Raw genomic sequence first — 22,859 nt, 5'->3', positions numbered from 1 at the left:
ACCCCAGCTGAAGTCGGTGGGAACAACAAAATGACCCAGGGTGGGGGTTGCGGATTAGAGAGAAGGAACCAGAAGGAGCTGAGCACGGAGGGACGGACAGCACGGGCATCACCACAGGCAGGCACAGCACTTAGTCCCACCAAGGCGAGTCGCCCCCGATGTCGGGGCAGGGCCATTCTCCCCACGAAGCCAAGGCTCTCTCGCCCAGACAGCTTCGCCCAAGCGAGAGGTCAACCCACCTGAGTTTCTGTTGCACGATGACGGCTGTTCGGCGAGCCTGCCGTCTCTTGCCACACTTCTTATAACTCCGGTAATACTTCTGGATCAGCACAGCAGCACGCCGGCTCTGCTGGAATTTTTTTTGTTCGTAGTAACTTCGGAATTTACTCTGGATTAGGATGGCAGCCTGTGTCATCTTTTTATAAAGTGCATACTGCAGGGGAACAAGAACGGGCGCAACAGTAACACCGGGAGCCGCACCAGTCCACGTCCTCGGAGCGCGCCGGGGGAGGGGGAGGAAACATCTTTTTCCTTTTTTCATTTTTTCCCCCCCTTGATCATCATAGTCTCTGTTTTGGGCTCAGTCATTAAAGAGGAAAACCAGGAACACTGTCACCTACCTTCCCCAAATGCAAAATGTTAGTTTAAGGGTTGCCTTCAGACCATGTACTGCTTTTAATATGCTTTTCCCAAAAATACCAAACATTTTTCCCTTCTTGAAAAAAAAATTTTTTTAACAGCAATATGCATAGACATTTAGGAATAGTAAAAACGTATTTAGAAAGTACAACTTAAATGTTCAAGATTAATATTTACTCTGCAATTTTGAAGCATTTTAAAATAACCTTCCTTATGTGCCCCAATCGTCACCACACACACTCACTGCCCACTCAGAGCAGTCGGCAGCTGCTTCCTAACTACGGTTCCGTAGGACACGTTTCCGAGTTGCAAGGTCCCAAATACAAGGCTTATCATGAAACGCTGACACCTTTGAGACATTTAACCTGCAGAAAGATGAGTGCTCATCAGACTGACATGGGGTGAAGCCATGAAAGCGGGCCAAGTGTCGCAGGCCAGGGGCCAGCTCGGGACCTGGCGCCAGCAGCTCTCTGGCCGGCCTACAGCAGCACTGCTCGGGGGAGGGATGACGCACGGGAGAAGGAGTTTTCTTCCACTTCTGTCTCTAGGCACTAACGAACACAGAGCCCTCCACATTTAAAAAAAACGCCATGTCCAAACTACTACTGAAATGGAATAGGACTCTGGGGACAAGAAGTCACAAGGAAGCACCTGGCTTGCAAGAAGGCAACTTACCATCCCGGGGAGAACTACTCCTGAGAAAACCCCTGTGCCTACGTGCGTCTCTGCCCGGGGCAGCTGCAGTGAGGAGAGGGAGCGGTCTCCCCAGAATGTTCAAGACACAAGACCCTCGCACAAGAGTCCTCTTTAGTCTCGTCTGACCTGCTTTCCATTTTCCCTTGCCCCCAAATCTCTGAAGACAGCGCAGTCCCCTACAGGGCTCCTGTGGTTCTCCTCCCCATGGCCGTGCATACCGCAAGCTCAGAAATGACTGGGCCAGGCCCAGCAGGAGGGAGGGAGCTGCCCTAAGTAGCTGGCTGGGCTCAAGGGAATTGGTGGCTTGGACGGATTCTTTAGACTGACATGCCCAAGAAAATGTCTGATGACTGCTAATGCCAAAACCCACTCCAACAGAGCAACCATGTGGGCCCCAGAGATGTGCTGTGGTTAGGCGCCCGGCGAGGGGAGGACGCCTGCTTCCTGACCCTGCCGTCTTAATGGCCCCTTCTTATAGCTGGTGATGGGTGTGAAGTTTGTGACTCTGGTGGAATGGTTTGTGAGGGGACTTGGGTGTCATTACCTTCAAGGCTATCCATGTCAGCTTGGGGAGAAACAGAAAATACAAGATTAATGTTAGATTGCTGAATAGAAGGAAATTAAAAACCAGAACCAATAAAACTCCCAACTGGAAAAACAAAAAACAAAAAAACAAAAAAACAAAAGGCAATCTGGCTACATTAATGCCTTCCATCTTCCAAAATACTTGTCTTATACTTGTCAGTATTTCAAAAAATCATGCCTTCTGTTTTCCTCGTTGGAGACAACACTTCTTTGGGACAGGATTTTAAAAACCAAAACCTAGACCCGTGCTTTGGAATAAACACCTGTTGTGGCCACAGACTGGGAGCCTCACGTGTCTCACTTGCGCTAATGGGAGGACAGAGCTAGGTACTGTGGTGCCAGCGTTTACACAATAAACCTTCATTTTCTGGGATCATGAACTCAATGGGTTAGAAGTCGAAGACTTCTCCCAGCCCACCCCCTTTCACTAGCAGGGCTTCAGCCGAGAGAAACTCAAGAACATGGCAACCCGTGTGAGAAATCAAAGCGAGCCCTGCCTCATAACAGAACATAATACCACGCTTCCACAGGACCGCTACCCATCTCAGCATGTGTTATTCCTTTAAGTAAAAAAGTTAAAAACCTACCTAGAACACCGTCTGCTGAAAAGTTCTAGAATCTACTAAAAGGCCTAAACTTTATCATATGGGCCAGTCAAAACTCAAGTAGGCAGGTTTTTACATTTTCTAACCACCCAGGTGGTTTGGAAAATCTAATCTTGACTTCATTTCTGAGCTCAGCTTCTTCAAGGTAAAGGGGACATAAAATCGTTTATTGCCAGTAATTGTAAGGAGCAGATGTGATGAGATGACGTGGCTGTAAGGCACGGTACCTCCTCGGGGCCCCATGCACATGAGTTCCCTTTCCCACATGGTGGCAGGTCAGTAGCCTCACAGGGTGTTCTGGAAACAGTCATACAGCGTGAAAGAACACTTAGGTGTCCTTCCTGCATCTCTTAACTAAGGAATGCAAAAGCCATATAAGCTGCTCTGGGCTTCTTAAGATTTTCAGAGAGTTTTCCAAGTCTTCACTTGAAAACGGTTGGGAAGAAGCTGAAAGGAGCGTGGCTCAAGAGTGGCTCATTTCTATAGCTCAAGGTCAAAGATAAGCGCCATTATTTCTCTTCTCTGATCACCACATCAGACTCCCTAGAGTCCTTCAATGACTCCAGGTACAATTACTGGCACACGGAGCCTCATTTCAGACACAAGTAACTTTCTCTGTGTCAGACCAGCATCTCAGGGGTCATGATACCAAAAGGTCAACAATCTGAACAGAAATTATTTTGTGACATCACTTTAATAGCAGAGGGGTTTTTGGTTCGTTTTTTACCCCCCACTCTGGAACATTTCCCTCTGCTGTTTGGTTAACACAATCCAAAGCCTTTGAATCAGGTGCCAGACATAGCGCTCTCTGGCCACACTACATGCTAGAGTCCTGTTGCTGTTTGGACGAGGCATACTTCCTACTGTGACCCAAAGCTATGGTTTACCTGTTTGTATTTTCTGTAACAACGCTGAATGACAGCGGCGGCCACTTCCTGCTGCTCCCGCAAGGGTCGGCCCTGAAGGATAAAGTAAAAGAAAAATCCAATTCAGTGTAAGAATTAACGATTGGGTATAAGAAATGTCAACTTTCTTCAGACTTGAGTAGAATTACTGCTCGTTTATAACCTTCTCTGAGGCCCCCACATTTATGAAAATATAGTAGTAATTAATTACAAGTAGAAATTAGGAAAAATGAACTTACAGAATAAATCTCTGATTCTTCCTTCTAAATAGAACTATGATATTTGGATGTTAGGAGGTCTAGAAATGTTCATTGTGCAAGTATTTAACAAATCACAGTTTGTGTTACTTGCCCTTATACGTTGCCAGATTTCCATTGTCTCTCCTAACATAACCCCAACTACTCTGACTTTGGGATTGATGAGTACCGGCTTTTAACATCTTCTCAGGGTGGTCAAAGACTCCTCTGAGAATCTGTGGAAGGCCACAGACCTTCTCCCACCAAAGATGCACACACAAGCTTTAGCACAAGATTTTAGGAATTCATGGGCTGCCTACAGTCAGTCCCAGTCCCTTAAGAACCCTTGCCTTAGGTTATTAATTCCTTGTGGCAGAGGTATCAACTCCCTTTATACTAACTAAATACTAAATATCTGTCACCATTACCAAGAATAAGTTGACATGGTGTTAACTACACTCTACTGGTTAATTTCCCTAAAGCTTCTGAAAATTATTACTAAAATTTCATATGGCAGGATAATTCCAAATAACAATTCTACAGACTCAGAAAAAAAAAAAGAAGTGAGGGGCATAAGTTCTAGTTAGGATGATGCTGACTTCCATCTGTGGTCCCCGACCTTACCAATGTCGTGTCAGGACTCTGTTCTACTTTACCTTGTATTTCCGGAAAGCAGTCTGGACGAGCCTGGCGGCTTCATAGAGCTCTCTCTGCTCATGATCAGAAAGAGTCAACTGAGCAAATTCATTCTCCACCTTCTCACTGGTAGACGCACTCAGGAATTCTGACCAGTCTGCTGCTGAGGGAAGGCTGGGTTTCTCAAAAGCCATTTCACTGACTGGGGAGCCAACAGGGCTCAAGCTGGTATTAGAAGAAGGGGTGAGAGGCTCATTATATGCACTTCTGAAACAAGAGGAGACACAAGGGAGAGACCGGTGACTGATCAGCACAATCCCCATCACATACTGCTGAGTAAGAAGACAAGGGCCACTGCGCACTCTTACGAACATGCCTTCGTTCAGTCCTGTCAGCTGCTAAACATATTCTATACTTTAACTGTCCTTCAGGTCGCGAGTTCCTCCTAAGTGCCTATCACAAATTTAGCGCTATGCTAAATAAGCCACCGAAGATGCCATCCGGCCCTCAGGAAGCTTCAGATGAATTGGGTGGGTGGGGGGGGGCATCATGGGACATGACCTCACAAGTGCTACAAGGAGAGAAAAGTCATGGAAGAGGCGAGGACGCGAGCAGGCATCTAAAAGTGGTGAAGGGACTTGTCCCAGCGCTGTCTTCCTTCCTTCACGAGATCTCCTATTACATGGCATTCATCAGCTCTAATTAGCCTCCCACACCTCCCGCTGAGTCCAGGCATTTACGCCACTCAGTGGCCCACGGACTTCCGCTGACCTGATCTGGGCAGCGCTTGGCAGACGGTCGACATCGGCTAGGTAACTGGCCAGCCAGCTCATGGTACTGCTGATGGTGGCAGTGTCTGGTCTTTCCAATGCCGAGGGCTCCGTGGGCACAAAACTCTCCTGTTTAATTCGATCAGGTGTGGCTTCAATGATGTGCTCTGCCAAGGTCATCATGTTCACCTGGAATCCGGAGTTCACAAAACACTCAGGTTAAGAGGAAACCTTAAGAATTATCCAGCCCCTCCCCCCACCCCACCTACCCTTGGGAAGAAAAATGAAGGGAGGGCGGCCTTCCACCTCAATCCAGTGCAGCCCAGCATCACTGTAAGGTTTTATACAATTCAGCCAAATACACTGAGACCTGATTCTCTCCTAATCGTGGTCCGGCCAATACCTTTATACACAAGTCTTACAGAGCTTCTGCCTTGTGCCTACTCTCTGCTCTCAGCTCGGATCAGCCATTTAATGATACTGTGACTGGGCAGCTCTTCAGCAAGTTGTCACATTACCATGGTGACGCTACAGGGTACCTAAAAGAAGGCCACTGTCCCTGCCACCCTGACCTTGCCTAGAGACCCCGGTCCTGTAGAGGGCAGCAATGAGCCCATCGGCGAGGCCGGCTCCCGACTGGCTGGAACCAGTCAGATAATCCTCCCCCGGACCTCCCACCCTCCTGCACACAGAGGGGAGGATACATGACCCGCTTATGGACAAAGAGACTCTACGGACGTCTGCTGCGCGGTCTGGGGAGAAGCTTTTAAAATTTTTGTTTTAAAAAGATTTTATTTATTTATTTGTCAGAGAGAGCGAGAACAAACCAGCAAGGGGAGCGGCGGGGAGAGGGAGAAGCCGGCTCTCCGCAGAGCAGGGACACCCCCCACACCCCGGGGTCATGACCTGAGCCGAAGGCGGACTCCCAACCGACTGAGCCACCAGGCATCCCTGGAAAGCTTTGGCTTTCCTGATGAACAGCACCGATGCCCTTGGCTCTTCCCCTCTTCTTCCTGCCTTGGCTCCCAACAAGCATCCGCCCCCACACTGTGACCGCACAGCAACAAGAATCAAGAGGAGTTGTCGCTGGAAAGAACAAAAAGCTCGGGGAAAAGTCTGGGCCCTAATGGCATCACCAAGCCAGTGAACCTCTGCACCTGCTGTCATGTGAGAAAAATGAATCGTTTGTTACTAGTGCAGGGCAGTGAGGCTGCTGACTCCTGCAGCCCCAAACACAAGCCCAAGAGAGAAGCGGACTCCTCCGAGCTGCTCGGTGCCGCCGCAGATTTCAGCAGACCTAGAGATATGGCCTCGGTTTCCTAGAGATTTCCCTGCATGTCTCTCTTGACAAGAGAAATGGAAATAATAGCCATTTAAGTTTCTAAGTGAAAGTATCCTGAAAGGACCCACACAAAGGTGACAAAATGCTTATCTTACAACGTGAATGAACCTCCAAACCCTATGCTAAGTGCAAGGAGCCCGACACAGAACCTGCAAATTTTAAGATGCCATTGATATGGAATTTCCAGAAAAAGCAGAACTTCTGAGGATAGAAATCAGATTGGCAGCTGCCTAGGGCTGGGGCGGGAGCAGAGATGACTGCAAATGGGCGTGGGAAACTTTGGGGGGCTGATGGCAGGGCTCTAAGGGGCACACTAACATTACATGGAGCACTTGGAGGGGCTGGGCCTTATGGGACGTGAGGTATACAGCAGGAAGCTGCTAAACACTTATCCTGGGTAATTTTCTATATTTTCAACAAACCAGAATGGTTCTTATAATAGGAATAAAAATTAAAAAAAAAAATTGCAGCCTTTATTTTCCCTCCATATAAGTGTCTTGCTTTGTGACTCAAGCAACAGGAAGTCCTAGCCTGATACCTTTTCCATGAAAGTATCCAAATGTTTAATTAAAAGCAAAGTGGTATTTCTGGAGACTGAAGACTATGACTCTACAGTCGCCCCCCCAAGTCCTCCATTTTTATAACACGTGTCAGTGTGAGAACACTTAGGATCACAACACGTGCCACACGCTGGGCTACCACACACGCGCTTTTTACTGTGCCAGCTGCAACAGGCAAGGAAATTCAAATGACTTTAAACAAAATAATAACATTCTAAGCAGTAGGACCTGAAAAGTCACATCATCTGCTTCTAAATTTCTCGTGCTGTGGTGAGAGAAGACAGTCTATAAATGTGCAGCTTTAGGTTTTTGTTTAAATTCTTGTTGTGTTCTAACATATGAGCAATTTTCACGGATCTGTCTAGGATACAGAAAAAGAAGAATCATCCGTATACTTACTATGTGTATGAATCACATCTGCCTGCATAATTACATACAAGCATATCCTGCATTAAATCCATCACAGATATTAAATATGTCTGTGGAAGCTATGAAAGCCAGCTTTCTAACGGCCTAGTTCCGGGTTCTCATCTCCTTTCCGCACCTCCTCGCTCGGACAGATGCTGAGGTAAATGTGAGTCTCACACTGTGACTGAGTGTGGCTCCACACTGCTTTGTACTCACTGGCTTTTGCTGTAGTATTCAGAGGCTGTGTTAGTTACACAACTGTGGATGGGTTGTATCTCCACAACAAATGATATGTCCATACTATTTGCCTTGAATTGTACTTTGAATCTTTTTTTCTTTTTATACTTACTTGTCTGTTCTATCTTTGCCTAAGGCTTTCTTTTCACTCTTTCTGTGTCATCTCATTTTAGTTCTTTTATAAGCAGCATATAGTATGTTTTGCCGCTTTCTTCTTCTTCTTGTTGTTTTTGTTTGTTTTTTTACCCAATCTGAGAATCTTTTAATAGAATTGCCAGATAGCAAAGTGGGAATGAATCATGTTTGAAAATATTCCTATAATATTACGTTTTCTGCTTATTATTCCTATTGCTTCATTTTTACTTTTTTCCATTCCTGAACTTTCCCCAAATGGGCCCCAGTTCCCTTTTCCCCCCTTCAATGACTCAGAAATTCTGTAGCCTGGGGCGCCTGGTTGGCTCAGTGGGTTGAGCCGCTGCCTTCGGCTCGGGTCATGATCTCAGGGTCCTGGGATCGAGTCCCGCATCAGGCTCTCTGCTCAGCAGGGAGCCTGCTTCCCTCTCTCTCTCTGCCTGCCTCTCCGCCTACTTGTGATTTCTCTCTGTCAAATAAATAAATAAAATCTTAAAAAAAAAAAAAAAGAAATTCTGTAGCCTGTTTTTATGCAATTAACCTGACATACAAAGCAAGCCTGTTTCAGCCTACACTTATCTATCAATAACACACGTGGAACAAAATTTATAATCTCCCGCAAGTAAGAGAGCTGCTTTCATACCCTTTACCTTCTTCATTTCCCTGCCTCCCTAGTTTTATTGAAATAATAAGAACATTAGTTCTAAAATAGGATTCCTCCTCTGTTTCCAGCATCCCTTCTTAACAAGTGCTGTGTGTACTGTCACACCTCAGACGTATCAGTTTTGCTGGTTTACTGTGCATTGCTCCATGAACTCTGGCTTGAAGTGCTTCATTATTTCTTTAATTCCTTAATTATTTTTCATTGTCTTTTTTTAATTTGGTGAATACTTCTTGAGACTATTGCTTTTACATAGGTAGATGCTCTTAAGGTAGCAAAATCTTACTCTCTCTGGAGGCTCAGTGGAAATGTAAAGTAGAACTTGTCAGGTTATTTTGTATTTCCTGCATCAGTCCCATTTTAGCCAAGGCCAGCTGCTACCAAGCTCTGCTATCCAATGGTTATTTAAACTTAAATTAATCAAACTTACATAAAATCAGAAATCCAGTTCCTGAGTCACACTGGCTACCTTTTTGGCTCTGGAGACCACCAATGGCTACCATAATGGGCAGTACAGACACAGAACATTTCCTTTGCTGCAGAGAACTCCAGTGAACGGCAAGGATTTTCAGAGTCTGGTAACTTATTATTTTGTTTACATTTATAAATATGGTCCTAGATTGCTTAGTATTGACATGCAGTATGGCCAAATCCAGCCGGCTACCTGTTTGTGTAAAGAAAGATTTACTGACACATCGCCACGCTCGTTCATTCGATATTATCTAAGGCTGCCTTTGTGCTAGAAAGGCAGATTCAGTCGTCATGACAGTCTGTATGGCCCACGAAGCCTAAAATATTTACTATTTGGCTTTTTCCAGAAACATGTTATTAATCTCTTGTCTAACAAGTTCTTTGATCCCCCTGGCAGGCCTCCCCCAACCTGCAGTGATGGGCTGGTACGTAGTGAGGCCCGCACCCCACCTTCTTCTCTCTGTGCCACCAGCCGAGGCGGCAGGAAGGGGATCCTGGGACGAAGAGGAGCAGCTCCGCAATTGGCCCTCTCCCTGCGAGCACCGGCCAGGCCAGGGGCTCTCCAGGCCCCTCCTTCCGGTGGCATTTCTCTAGACCTGTACTCTACTGAATTTCTCATGGGACATTTTCCCCTGCCACATTTGTTTGGGCTGTAGAGGGACGAGGACAGAGAGTGAGTCAATCTCATGCTCTTTGGCTGCTCCTCTGGTCCTCCCCTGCGTAGTATATTTTATTTAATGGAATTTGCCAGCTTAACAGCTTAACCTCCAGTTTACTGCAGTCTATCCTCTCATAGTCTACTGCAAATTTAATGTCCCAACAGGATTCTGGAGCGCCTAGGTGTATGAGAAGCACAATTACCCGCTTCAGGGTTATTTCCCTGCACCTCAAGAGCCCCATGCTGCATACGCCTTAACGGTGGCCAGATGACAACTGTGCTCTTTGGATCACTTAGGTCATTCAAATTCTAGCCACAGGCCTCCTGTTCTAGCAGTGACTGGGCGGTGACTCTGTTAAACTCTCCGTCTCCCCGGACGTGGGAGGGAAACAGGAGACCACCGGAGGGCCCCGAGTGAGAGCTCTGAGGAGCTGGTGTGAAGAGGGAAGGCTTTGCTGAGCCCCAGGTCACTGGTGTTCAGGCCCCATTCAAACAACATTTGAGTTGCTGAATGAAAACGTGGCCCACAAAGAAGATACTCCACCACTCTTCCGTGTAAGACCGCACCTCTAGCCCTCTGCTGGCGAGCAAATCGCGCGGCCTGGGAAACGGGCCGTAAGGATGGAGGGAGCGATACAGACGGCCCGGCCTCAACGGGCTTACCTTGTCTGCGCTTACCTGTATCTCATCCATGGGCTGTGAGCATTCCGCGCGCTCTGCGCTATCGCGGTAGGACCCCATCTCTGAATCCACCACCTCTCTGTTAGCCATCATCAGGACACTCGTGGGCCCCCGAGGACGCACCTGTGAAGGTGCTGCATCCTCTCCTACACTGGTCCCCTTCGGATTTCCAGTCACCTGTACTGTAGACACACCAATGTAAAGACCTTTGGAATTCCACTTTACTACAGGCTGAGATCCAGAGGCTTGGAATCCTGCAGTCTCTGGAGTGGGAGGGGAGGTTTCCCGGATGCAGTCCCTCACTCCTTCACTGGGGCTGATTGTCTCGGGGACACACTGCTTAGAACTAGGGCTCTGCTTCCTGATATTTGGCTGTTCCAGACTCAGTGCAGTGGACAGCAGCTTCTCCTGCCTTGCCTGGAAGTACTCAGGGTTCAATTTATGCTTTTTGGGAGCTGGATAATCTTTGTGGCTCTCACTGCTGTAGTAATTAGAGGGTTCAGAACGAGGTCTTCTCAGCTCTGAAAAGTACAGTAGAAAGGATAGTCAGGACAGGCGATAAAATTAGGAATCTTAAAGAATTAACACTTTCTCTATGCCTGAGAGACACAAAGTGCAAAGCCAGAACTCAAGACCTGTCCCTAACACTTAAATATTCCCCAGCAGAATATACTATATTCAAATAGTCCTCTTCTAAAGTTTGTATTTCTTTCTTGAACGGACACATTTTTTTTTTCTTTTTTTTTTTTTGCTACTTTCTGCATTTATTTTTGGGAAGGGAAGGGGGAGCAGTAGGCACTCTTAGAGCTAAAAGAAAAATCGAAAACAGAAAAAACAAAAACAGAAAACCAAAAACCAAACCCTTAAATGTACGTGAATATCCTACAGATTTTCTGAGGGTAGCTGCATGAAAGCGAATGGGAAATCTGTCAAGGTCTGAGACGTAATAATTTTGAATGTTTACCTGGATTGGTGCTTGCAATAACGGTGACTCCTTTGGGTATTTCTGGAGAGCTGATGGCTTCGCTGTGCCACTGGGTCATCCAGCTCTCCGTGCTGGGCTCCTCGCTCGGAGGACAGTGCATTCTGGGGTTCTGCCCCAGCTGCGCCTGTTCATCTCTCTGCAGGTGCTCCAGACACTCTGCTAATTTCACATGACCCCTTGACCTGGCAATCCCCAAAGGTAGCCTTCCTAGGGAGTCAGGGATAGAGATGGCCCGACGGTCCCACTTGTACAGAACGACGGCCGCTTCTAAGTGCCCTAGAGCACAGGCCCACATCTAGAAAACAGCAAAACAGAAAGCAAGTTTTCTCAGTACAAGTTAAAAAACATATTCTGTTTCTGCTATTGCTACCAAGTGACAAACCGGTCCTTGTTGGCAATCTCAGCGGGGGCATAAAAATGTCACCATATCCCTATGCCGGTTAAAAAGAGTTCAGGAACAAATGAACCTATTCCTTACCAGAGGGGTACAGGAGAAGTGGTCCACATTCAAGGGGTCAACTTCCAGTTCCAAATCAATGCTGTCTGCATGCTTTGTGCTGTAAGGGACGGCACCAGAAATTATGCACAATTAATCCTGTTCAAGAAAGACACCAGAACCTTATAAAACCCACAAAGATGAAACCATAGTGGGCACTTAGCATCCCTGATGTGAGGAAACAGAGCCCCTAATTTCATAGCATGGTTTGGACCAGCAGTCCGGAGGAAAGAGAAGTGCAACCTTGAGTTAGTACCACAGGCCCACATTTCTTGGGCGGAAGTTCCTAAAATTCCCTGGGGAACTGTCCTCAGAGAAAGCCCTCTGCTCCACCGCCATGGCGGTGCTCACTGACTGGCAGGATCTCTCTCTCCCAGGGAAAACACTAAGGAGGACACAGCAAGGGGACGGGCAGGGACCGGCAGGGATGAGCCCCAGCGGCACACGGCCCAGCATTACCGCCATTTGATGAGGGTCTGGATGAGGGTGGCGTAGCCCTGCGCGGCAGCCAGGTGCAAGAGGGTCATCCCACGGAAGGTCTTCGAGTGGATCAAGTGCTTGGACTTGGCCCAGCAGGCTCGGCTCATCATCTTCTCACACACGACCACCACACGGTTCTCGAAGCAGCTCCCCAGCGTCCCAGGGCCAGAAGCGCACTAGAAGGAGGAAGCCCGTGTTAACAACTAAGGACCAAGGGCCTCTCCTGACCAAGTCAGCCTCTTCATGCAGGAGAAACAAATGCTTTACGACCAGCCGCCCGTGCTGGGAAACAGCAAAGGGCACATAAAGAGGCACCGTGGAACGGAGACTAGCATGTGCTCGGTTCAGCTCAGCAGCACACGGCCACGCTCGTGGGGTAGTTTTCCATCACTCGGAGAACACCAGAGTCTGTCCTCCACAGCTGACACGTATCATGAACATCGCACTGCTCCATCTCGGGGAAAGCGCCTCTTGACAGGAAAAAAAGGTGCCACCAGCCTCCAGTTGACGTTCCTGATGTAGACCATGGACTGGCAGGAGAGCAAGGCAGGGAAGCCGTCCCAGTTGTTGCCGCTGGGGATACACCTGGACCTCTGCCTCGCTGGCTCCTCCTTAAGGAGAACTAAGTCACTCAAAAGGGGATTTTTTCCCCCAAAGAAACACTTTTAAAAATCCATTAATGATCCCATCCTTTGGGGAAAGCATTAGAGATCCTGAAATTTAAGGGTTATTAATAACAATAGAGGTACACAGAAAAGAGAAATTCATGAATTTCAACTGTGGCTTTCTTCTCTTGATTCAGTTGTAAAGCAAGAAAAATAAAATCAAACTCCGTCCCCTCAACGGTTTGTCTGAGTCTCTGTGATGGCAGCTCTCTGCTGAACCTTCCCCCCATATAGATGATACTTCTGGCCTGATTCTCACCTCTGGATTTATTTAAAAAGTGTCCCCCCGCCAACCCCAGTAAGAAAGCCTACAAAATTCAATTACTATAGAAATATTGTTGCTTCTCATTTGTTTTGTTTTGTTTTTTTACTTTTAGGTCTGGGGGGAAAATGCCTACAAAAATGAAAAGGCAGATGATAGATACACTGTCATCCTCGCTTGGGCTGTCAAAATATCTGAAAAGAGCTCAGGTGGGTGAGCCTGACCTGCAGTACAATGATCTTGCCTCAAAAGGCCCAGGCAGAGCCACCGACACATACCAGACACCTTCATAAGCCCAGGGAAGTTACGGTCAGTGAGCGAGGAGGAAATTTTTTTTTTTTTTTTGCATTAACAAAAACAGCAGCATCTTTATCATGAAGGGTGGACACAGGTATGTTATTGAAGCCAACCTAGACTGACGGAAGGGTCTTTCAGAGCAGTTAATATGGACGCAGACCTACTAGGACAGTTATTGAAGGGTAAGTTGCTAAGAAGACATTACCACCCAACCGTTGTTGGTAAAAGGAAAAGGTTTTCATGGGAAGCTCTTATCTGAGTCACGAGATATGCCAAAGAATGATGATTTCTTTCTTAAAATTTAGGAGTACAGGTGAAAAAGAAGCCTACAGTAGCCTTGATGATACTTCACTGTGTGCCAAGTCCTTCCTTTTCATTTCTGAAGAGGGGTGAGAAAGAAGAAAACTCAAGGAAAAAGAGATTAGTTTCTTGGGTGTGGCCTACTAGATTAAAATTAGAATTAAATTTAAAATCTAAATTTAAAATTTAGAGGAAAACATCATTCATCTTGAAGAAAAAAAGGATGGCGACCTGAAGTTTGCGGGGAGTAACTCAGTAGAAGAGATAGGAACACTCTCTGTTCCCTTCAATTTGTCTCCAGGGTCTCCTGAAAACTAATTTCTGTCCAGAAATTTCTCAAATGAATGAGATCCTAAAATGAAGATCCTAAATGCACTTTATTTTCTCAAAATAAAGACCCTCAATGAAATTTCTTTTATTTTTTTAAAGATTTTATTTATTTGAGAGAGAATGAGTGAGAGAGAGCATGAGAGAGAAGAAGGTCAGAAGGAGAAGCGGACTCCCCAAGGAGCTGGGAGCCCGATGCGGGACTCGATCCTGGAAGTCCGGGATCATGATCTGAGCCGAAGGCAGTCGCTCAACCAACTGAGCCACCCAGGCGCCCCTCAGTGAAATTTCTGTAAGGCTTCTAAGACTAATGGGACTCTAAAAAAATATCTAGTAATTTCCCTATATTTGGCAAATTCTTCTTGGAAGCTATGAAAAAGCATATGTGAAACAGGATAGAACGGATAATGCTGTTCCATCAAATAATTACAGAGACAGTTTCTCTGGGTCCTCATGCTGGTCTCTCGAGTTTATAAAAGGTTTCTGAATTACTGATTTCAATTATGTTTCGTATTTATACTTAACATAAATATGGAATATGGAATAGAGAATAGATTCCGACTGAACTCTGAGTCACCATCAGGCCTACTTCTTCCCTGGATCCCTCCACTCCCACCGCCCGGCGGCAGCGGTGAGTTCTGAGATCAACAGCAGTGATTTAAGGCTCCAGGAGGTCAACACCTGGGAAGGTCCACAGTTCGAGGCTTCTTTGCTATTACACAGATCTTAGAGATCTTACTACTGCGGGGCACAGGATTATGAAGCACTCTCTGGGACTAGCCCAGGAATGACACCAGTAGCGGACAGAGGACTTGCGACCCACTGCTTCCCTGATCAGTAAGACACACACGAGACGGGAGGCGACGGTCAGCGCAGGCTGGTACCTGAGCTTGGCTCCCTCCGTTCCCAGTCCCGCTGCCCCCTCCGCTGCCGCCTCCTCCGCTGCCCGGCTTGTGCTGCTGGGACCCCGTCATCTCCGCCATCCTCCTTTCCATCTGCTCCAGGCGCTCCAGGATGGACATCCTGAACTGGTTGTCTAGGGCAGAACAGAGGAGAGTGAGGTTGTGCTCCCGAGACGAGCGGTCGACGTGGGGCCTCGGCAAGCCTGCAGGACTGCCGTCAGCCTAACACGGCCACAGAGGTCTGCCCCGGGCCAGACTTCGACACCGGACTCAGCCCGACACCTCCCACAAGACTTGCAGCATCTACAGCAGCTCAGAGTTCTCCGCTAAAGGAATAGAAAATCCCTTTCTGTTCAAGTCCTGGTTTCACGTCGCTGCTATCCCCATTTCCTTGCCAAATTCCCGGTGGGAGCCTTGGAGAGATCTGATGGGTAAGCCCCCAGAACAAATAAACGAAATGAGTCCAGTTTAATTCAAACCCGCGGAAGAAAGGAAGATGTGTGTGTCAGGATGTAGAAGCAGTGTGTGTGAATAAATCATATACACATGTATTTTTTAAGAGTATTATCTGTTTAACCCAAACACAGGAAAAAAAGATTTTGTTGGTCATTCACTGGCTGAGACCCTCACGCATTTCCTTTAACACGTGACAGTCAAGACCGATACGACCAAGTGTTCTACCTTTACATAGGAAAAACACCAGGCCATTCCCGCTGTGCCTAGGACTGTAACTCGAAGTCTGTGCTTCTGTACCACACTGCTAAGATTAGACTCTCTCTCTCTCCACATTCATACATTTATACCCACATACATGTGCACACACATGCATATCACAATTTGGGCTGCATGCATACATAAGAAAAGGAGCTAAGACCATTATTAAAGTCGTTAGCACCTATATTTATTCAACAAATTCTAAATAATGCTGCGTCAGGTATTTAGTAGTAAACCCATCAGAAAAGGCCTCTTCCTGCTCGAGTAGGGGCCTCAACCAGGATAATATGACAAGAAACGACAGAGGGGGGCTAGAACTCAGATAAGTCAGGAGAGGCGACACTTGAGTTTGACCAGAACCAAAAGGAGCCAGGTCTGCAAGAACTGTGTGAGTTACTAGCAGATACAAAGGCCCTGAGGCAGAGTATTCAAGAAGCAGAAGGCAGGGGGTCAGACCACAGCAAAGAACAGGGTGTAGACCTGGAGAGGGGGCTCTGACCAGACAGTACACAGTTAAGAACCCTGGCTGTGCCACAGAAGAGTCGCATAGCTTTGAACAAAACCTTTACTGCCTCAGTTTCCTCAACTCTTCATTGGGGATAGTAACTATACTTATATCAGGGCTGTTGTGAGGACTGAGTATGTGCAAATGCGCAGAACACATCAGTTCCATGTCATCATCATCTTCTGACAAGGGAGTTAACTGTCTTGAGGAATTGACTAAGCAGTGGGGACAAACCTATTTGGCCCCAAATGGTTCATGGCAGAACTGTTTTCAAATACAACCACCCGAATCACGGAAAGGAAGGATTCAGGACAGGAGTATTTTATCAGCACACCTGGCCAGCCTGACTGTAAATCCCAACACCGGTGAGTTAATTCTATAAGAAATAAACCAATGGGCAGGGCCAACACTTACGGAAAGTTTCCCGTGTGCCAGTCACCATTTTGATCATTTTATAAATATTAACCCATGTACTTACTCTCCCTAAGAATAGTGAGGTAGGTACTGTTCTCACCCTCTTTTCACAGAGGAGGAAACTGAGGCACAAGACAACTAATCTCTCTGGGGCTGAAGCAGGGAGCTTAACTCCTACATGACACCAATAGGAGGGAGAGGTTGTGGGAAAAGATGCGCAGAATTAGTGTTACCCTAGGAAAGAGAACTTTTCCTTACAATAACACAACAGTAAATACCTGTTTCACAGGAAAATTTTTGAGACTGCTGTCCAATGGATTCCACTTTACTAAACCACAAAGCCAGAGGAGGAAGACTGCTTTTTAAAGATCATGATATTATCTTCTAATAAAGCTATTTCCAGGAACAACACTGAAAGAAACATCCACCCCCTTTAAAAGTGAAAGAGAACGTCTCGGTGCCCACTGCACACATACACACAGAAACGACAAACACCGAGACCCCTGTGCTGAGCATGTCCGTGGCCCGTCACCTACAGGAAGTACCGAGTCTGCGTGTGATGTACCGTGCATGGTCCTTGCCATCACGCGACCCTCTCGCCTTCAGGGCGTGGTACCAGAATCCGTATTCCATGCCCTCTCCCTCAGAAAAGGGACACTTTGCAGAATGCAGGACTCCTTTATGTGGAGCCAAATATAAACTAAGAATCCTCCCTTTCAATCAGTGTGACCCCCAGTTGAATGGCAGGGTTGCCTCGTGGCCCTTGTCCCTGCTTCTTCCCCATCGTGCCATGCATCTACTCACAGACACGCAGCCCACTGAGACGGGGGAAGCTGCTCTAGCCGCCTACTGAGGATTTCTTCTGCAGCCCCCGAATCTGGCACCCACCAGACGAGTGTTCACAACCCATTTCGCTGGTTTCGAGCACTTGTTTGGCGCAGGTATTAACCTTCCGTGTCACGCACAGGGGTGGAAGGGCAGAGAGAGCAGTATCCGGCTGTGCTCTGCCTCAGTGGGGTGCTGTGGGGCGCCTGGCCCGCCACCTGGCCCCGGGAGATGGCTCTGTCCCGGCAAGTGCCCTGTCGCAGTGAGGACGGCCTCTCCTGCCTGCCCGTAGACGCTGCAGGGACAGACCCTCCCTAACATGGGAGGGCCCCGCCCCATGGTGTCTCCAGATCAAGACATGAAGAGTTCCAGCCCCGTGACGGCCACCGAGGTCCCGGCTTCTGTTCTGGGCTGTTCAGCACTGTCCCCACGGCAAACCATGCACTTGGCTCTCTCACGTGATTAAGCTGCTCTGAGAAGCACTTCATGAAGACACTCAGAAGCAATTATTTGCCTCTTAACAAAATTATATCACGCATAATGGGATCTCTGAGCCTCTCAACTCCAAAGAGGGAAGGTAGTGATAATTAAAATAAGAAACAACCTCAAATGGGAACGACCGAGCAGGCATCCGGTAGCATACAGGCCTGCTGTACCGTGTTGACGGAGAATCACCAGAGCCTTCTGATCCCACTTCCTCTCCTCTGAGCGCGGCCAGCCCCTGCTCTGTCCACAGAGCTGACTCAGAGGGATGAAGGGAGGGTCTTCACGTCTCTGTTCCTAGCCAGTCAAAAGCAACAACCGTAGGCTTGTTTTGGTTTTACAGTCTGACGATGGTGCGGAAACTGTTGTAAAATGTTTTAAAATACTTGGCAAAGGCAGAGCCTCCATTGTATATTATGTATGGCCATGGGATAAAGGGAATATAATTACTGAGAAGCAAAAAAAAAAAAAAAAAAAAAAAAATCTGATGACAGAGTAAAAAAGCTGATTTCAGATTCATTTAATCATGCACAAATGTTTATCAAGCACCTACTATGTACCAAGCACTGGGGATGACTTGGACACTAGTGAAGATGTCCTTGCCCCCATTAGCTGGCCAAAAAATAATTTCTGCAGTCTCAATAATATGAATTAATATGTAGGAGGGAGGAGGGAGAAGAGAGAAAACAAATAATCTGTAGACCTAGGGGGCTGATAAACTTGGCCTCAGCGCTCACCTGTGACATTTCAAACAAAGCCAACAATGACTCAGCTTTGAGGGATTCCAAGCCCCGTGTCCTTAGGACAGTGTGAGTGAGCAACCCAACTACTCCCCCGTGGGCACTGGACCACACAAAACTGTGCCAGGAGGCCCTGCTTCCATGAGCACCTTACACTCCTGATGCCCAAGCAAGGGAAGGCAGTTGTTCCAGCCTGAGCTCCCACCTGGCCGTCCCCAGCTTTCCATTCCTGTCGAGAAGGATTAGGGCTCCATCTCACCAAACAAGACGCTGCTTCCACAGAAACGTTCTCCCACTCTTCCCCTTCCCCTCCTGGCTCTGAAGACCGGGCCCAGGTGAGGGCCAAGCACTGGTCCACTTCTCCTGGAGCAGAAGCGTGTGTGTGGGCATCTCTCCTGTGGCTGAGTGTCCGCAGGCTCTAGCCACGGTGCTCGTTCCTCACTGCCGACGGAGGCCGCCCTCACAGGAGGCTTCCCCTCCTCGGCGGCTCACATGCTAGGTGGCATCTGAATCACCAGACCGATGGGGTGGGCCCTAGTCCTAGGGTTAGTTGGTTTTCCCTAGGAGGTGTGGGTGAGGCCCAGAGGTTTGCACTTCTAGGAAGGTCTCAGATGATGCTGATGCTTCTGGTCTGCGGCCACATTCAGGAGCCACAGCTGTAAGACCCCACCTCCCTGCACCGGAATGAATCCTCTCTCCACCGGAGTGCTCGTGAAGGAATGGTCCAAGAACTCCCCGCTCGAGCAGATGCGCGGGCTGCTGCCCAGCATGGGCGCACGAGGGGCGACCTCAAGGAAACCATGCCAACTCCGTCCACACTGGCTCTGTCAACAACACCAGGTTGCATACTTTCTTCTCATGTACACAGCCAATTAAGATGGGACAAAACTTGAAAACTATTTAAAATCCGCCCCCCTGCACCGCTGTCTGTAACGAATCAGACGCTCCTTGATCACTCCCATCAAATCTTACCTCCTCAGTGCTCACTTCTCTCAGCTGACCAGCTGGGGCTTTGTGTCTTGTCTTTGTGTCTTGCTTGTCTCTGCAGTGATCTAGTCACCTGCGTGGTTTCAGGGAACAAGGGCATTGGACCACTGCACAGCAATTCCTTCCCATGACATTCAAGACCCACACACACACGTGCCTGTGCCCCAGACGGAAAGTAAGTAATCCTGATCGCTCTGCAGCAGCAGTCTGGCTAGAAATACAGTCGGCCTCTTCCTGAGCCTGTTCTCTATCCCCTTTTGAGCAGAAGTGGCATTTTTAGACTGGGCAGCTGTGATGGAGTGGAAGGAGCAAAGGAGTAGAGACAGTTCTCAATTTAATCCTGTTGCTGCACGATTTAAAAAAAATGACCACTTTGCATCTCAATTTCCTCATGTGTAAAGAGGGGATATCACTATCCTATTGTTTTTGTGGGGATGAGATAAACTCATGCGAAATTTTTTAAAGCGTTGAGGCTTTCTTCACTCTGAGCAATTCTTGAACTGGGACCCAGTTATATTGATGGGACTCTTCGAAATGATGGGACTCTATGGGAAAAAAAATACATTTTAGGGGCACCTGGGTGGCTCAGTCAGTTGAGTGTCTGACTTTGGCTCAGGTCATGATCTCAGAGGCCTGGCATAGAGCTCCGAGTTGGGCTCCATGCTCAATGGGGAGTCTGCTTCTCTTCCTCTGTGCCTCCCCACCCCCACTCATGTGCTTGCTTGCTCTCTCAAATAACTCAAATCTTTAAAAAATGCATTAAAATTTTTTTTGAATAATGTTAGATTTACGGATGACTTGCAAAGATCGTGGCACTCCCAGAAACCTTTGCCTACTTTGCCTACTTACATCCACGGTACCTTCGTCTTTCAAAACACAGACACTCAGTAGCATCACTACTAATTCAACCATAGACTTGAAATAGACTCGCCGATGGAAGTAAGGTACTTTCTTGGGGCGGGGATCCAGCTGCAGACAGCATACCCTCTCTCTCCTTGGATGAGATGATCTTCTCTCTAGCTCTTAGTTCCACAACAGTCACGATTTGGAGGAGCACTGGTCACATGCTCTGTAGATGTCCCTCTGTTCAAGTTGCTTCATGTTTTCTAATGACTGGACTGGAGTCATGAGTTTTCAGGAAGAACATGACAGAGGCAGGAGGCTGTGCTCATCCCACGACACTGGTAGTGTATGATGTCCTGCTGATGTGGACCCTGATTTCTGGGTAGGGTGTTGTCTGCGAGATTGCTCTGTGATAAGGATATCATCTTCCTCTTTCCATACTCTATTCTTTGCAAGTAAGTCAGTAAGTCCAGCCCACACTCAAGGAAAAGGGAATAAAGTTTTACTTCATGGGTGGGGGAGTAGCCACATATGTTATTTGTAGTTCTCCTAAAAGGGAGATTTGTCCTTCTGAATTTATTTCATCAACCATTTGTTTATATCCATATGAACTCATGTATATTTACTTTACACTTTGGCCATATTCCAATACTATGTTCATTTATTGTTCAAACTGTCCCAGCTTTGGACCTTGGGAGCTCTTTCATGCTGGCTCCTGTTTCTGTTTGACATACCCCCAGCCTCTTCCCTTCTTTTTCAGGCACTTCCTTACTTTCTGGCATTAGAAAATGCTCCGATTCAACTTGTATTTGACCTGCCCCAGTCCTAGAGTCTGCAGTATCTCTAAGGAGTTCCGGTTCCTTTTATTGGCAAATGGCATTTAGAAGCCAAGATCTAGGTGTGGGTGTGCTCATTGCTGCTGGGGCGTCACTGCTTCCTGGCCCTCTCAGGGGACAGAGTGAGGAAACACATGTGAAGTGTAACCCATATATGCAGACACATCTGTACTTGTTCTGTATCTCACTGTAATACACGGAAATAAACTGAGTCCACACTGAGCTCCACACCTCTAACGCAGCACTGCAGTGTCCATCCTAGCCTTCTGGTGGGTACTTCAGATGTCAATAAGATGATGGTGGGAGTAACTATTGGCTATACTAAGCCAATATATTAAATGCTGAAAAGAAATCCCACTGATGTACTGAACTACAATAAAGAAATATGTAAGTCTAATTTCTGTCACTCAAAAATATAGGTATAGAACATAGCATCATAGTTTATCCAACTACCTTGCTATATATAATCCAGTTCTTAGAGTTTCCCACAACAATATTAGAAAACATACAGAAAAAATACTCATAATCCCAGAACAGCTTTGAGTATTACAAAGGTCAAGAAGAAGTCAAAGAAACATTTCCAGCCAATCACTGGCCTGAGGATCAATGAATGATTCATTGGGGGTTCATATCCCCTTTTCTTTTGCTGGATTCACTATGTCCCAGTCTCCCCTTAAGGGCTGCTATGCAAGTGTCACATGGCTCAGCAGCAGTCATGGGCCATCTCTTCGTCTCTGATAGGGATTCCCAACCTTCAAAGGGACTCATTTTACAATGTCCCAAGTTAATATTTACCTAAAAACTTAAAATTCCTAAGCAATACCAAAGTTTTAGAGGCAGAAAATTTCATGAAGTCAGACTTCCCACAGCATGTTCTAAGTTTAGAAAGGTTGGTGCTTACTTCTGTAAAAGTGGAGAATTCCAAGTATTTAAGGATCTGATGTAAGAAAGTGTCTCCATCAGGAAACCAACTACTAGCGAGACTTCCTAGGCTCTCAGCACTTAGCTGTGCCTACTGTTGCCTCTAGATGACCTCTCTGTGGAAACTTATTAATTTTCAGGGCTGTAATGAGCAGTACATGAGGAAGTTTCAGACATTGTATCAGATAATCTAGTATAAAAAACTTAAGTTCACCCACTCCCCGCCCCAACTTTGACCTACAAAATAAAACTGAAGCTGTCTGGCATAGCATAGAACACTCATGACCTGCTGTCTCAGGCTACTCTTTAGGGACTCTCTTATCACTCACTGTTCTTCAATCTATTGGGGGTCCAAATGCCCTTAGCCCTTTGGTCATGCTAACTTCTTCCTGAGTCCATCTGGTGAGTCTGCTGTTCTTCAGAGCATGGCTCATGCATCACTTCAGTATTATTACTGAATACTAATTATTAATTATTATTAATATTAATTATTAATACTTATTATTATTAATCCACATGTATTATTTCTAGTCCTCAAAGTAATCAAAAGAAAGCTTTTCCTTTTCCTTTGACAGATGAAGAAGTTGAAGCTCAGAAATGTGTTGCTTGCCCAAGGTCATACTGCTTATAAGTATCAGGGCAGGGATTTGAACAC

General features: G+C 46.9%; 1 protein-coding gene across 14 annotated transcripts in view; it reads right to left on the bottom strand.

Moving 5' to 3' along the window:
• CAMTA1 (calmodulin binding transcription activator 1) overlaps positions 1-22,859 on the bottom strand; it is an 822,863-nt gene that overhangs the window by 15,379 nt on the left and 784,625 nt on the right. For 7 of the 14 annotated variants that reach the window (XM_059374689.1, XM_059374684.1, XM_059374683.1 and 4 more), the window contains 10 exons: positions 14,919-15,070; positions 12,163-12,359; positions 11,686-11,764; positions 11,187-11,502; positions 10,220-10,743; positions 5,074-5,261; positions 4,323-4,569; positions 3,413-3,484; positions 1,880-1,900; positions 240-433 (listed from right to left, as the gene is read on the bottom strand). In XM_059374689.1, coding sequence (XP_059230672.1) covers positions 240-433; positions 1,880-1,900; positions 3,413-3,484; positions 4,323-4,569; positions 5,074-5,261; positions 10,220-10,743; positions 11,187-11,502; positions 11,686-11,764; positions 12,163-12,359; positions 14,919-15,070 — 1,990 coding nt within the window. The remainder of the gene's footprint in view (positions 1-239; positions 434-1,879; positions 1,901-3,412; positions 3,485-4,322; positions 4,570-5,073; positions 5,262-10,219; positions 10,744-11,186; positions 11,503-11,685; positions 11,765-12,162; positions 12,360-14,918; positions 15,071-22,859) is intronic. The other 7 variants (XM_059374691.1, XM_059374692.1, XM_059374688.1 and 4 more) reach the window with 3 other exon arrangements.

This window comes from Mustela nigripes, chromosome 14, assembly GCF_022355385.1.
Source record: "Mustela nigripes isolate SB6536 chromosome 14, MUSNIG.SB6536, whole genome shotgun sequence".
Classification (NCBI taxonomy): domain Eukaryota; kingdom Metazoa; phylum Chordata; class Mammalia; order Carnivora; family Mustelidae; genus Mustela; species Mustela nigripes.
The sequence above is the reverse complement of the archived record's forward strand: the minus strand, read 5'-3'. Positions and strand labels throughout refer to the sequence as shown.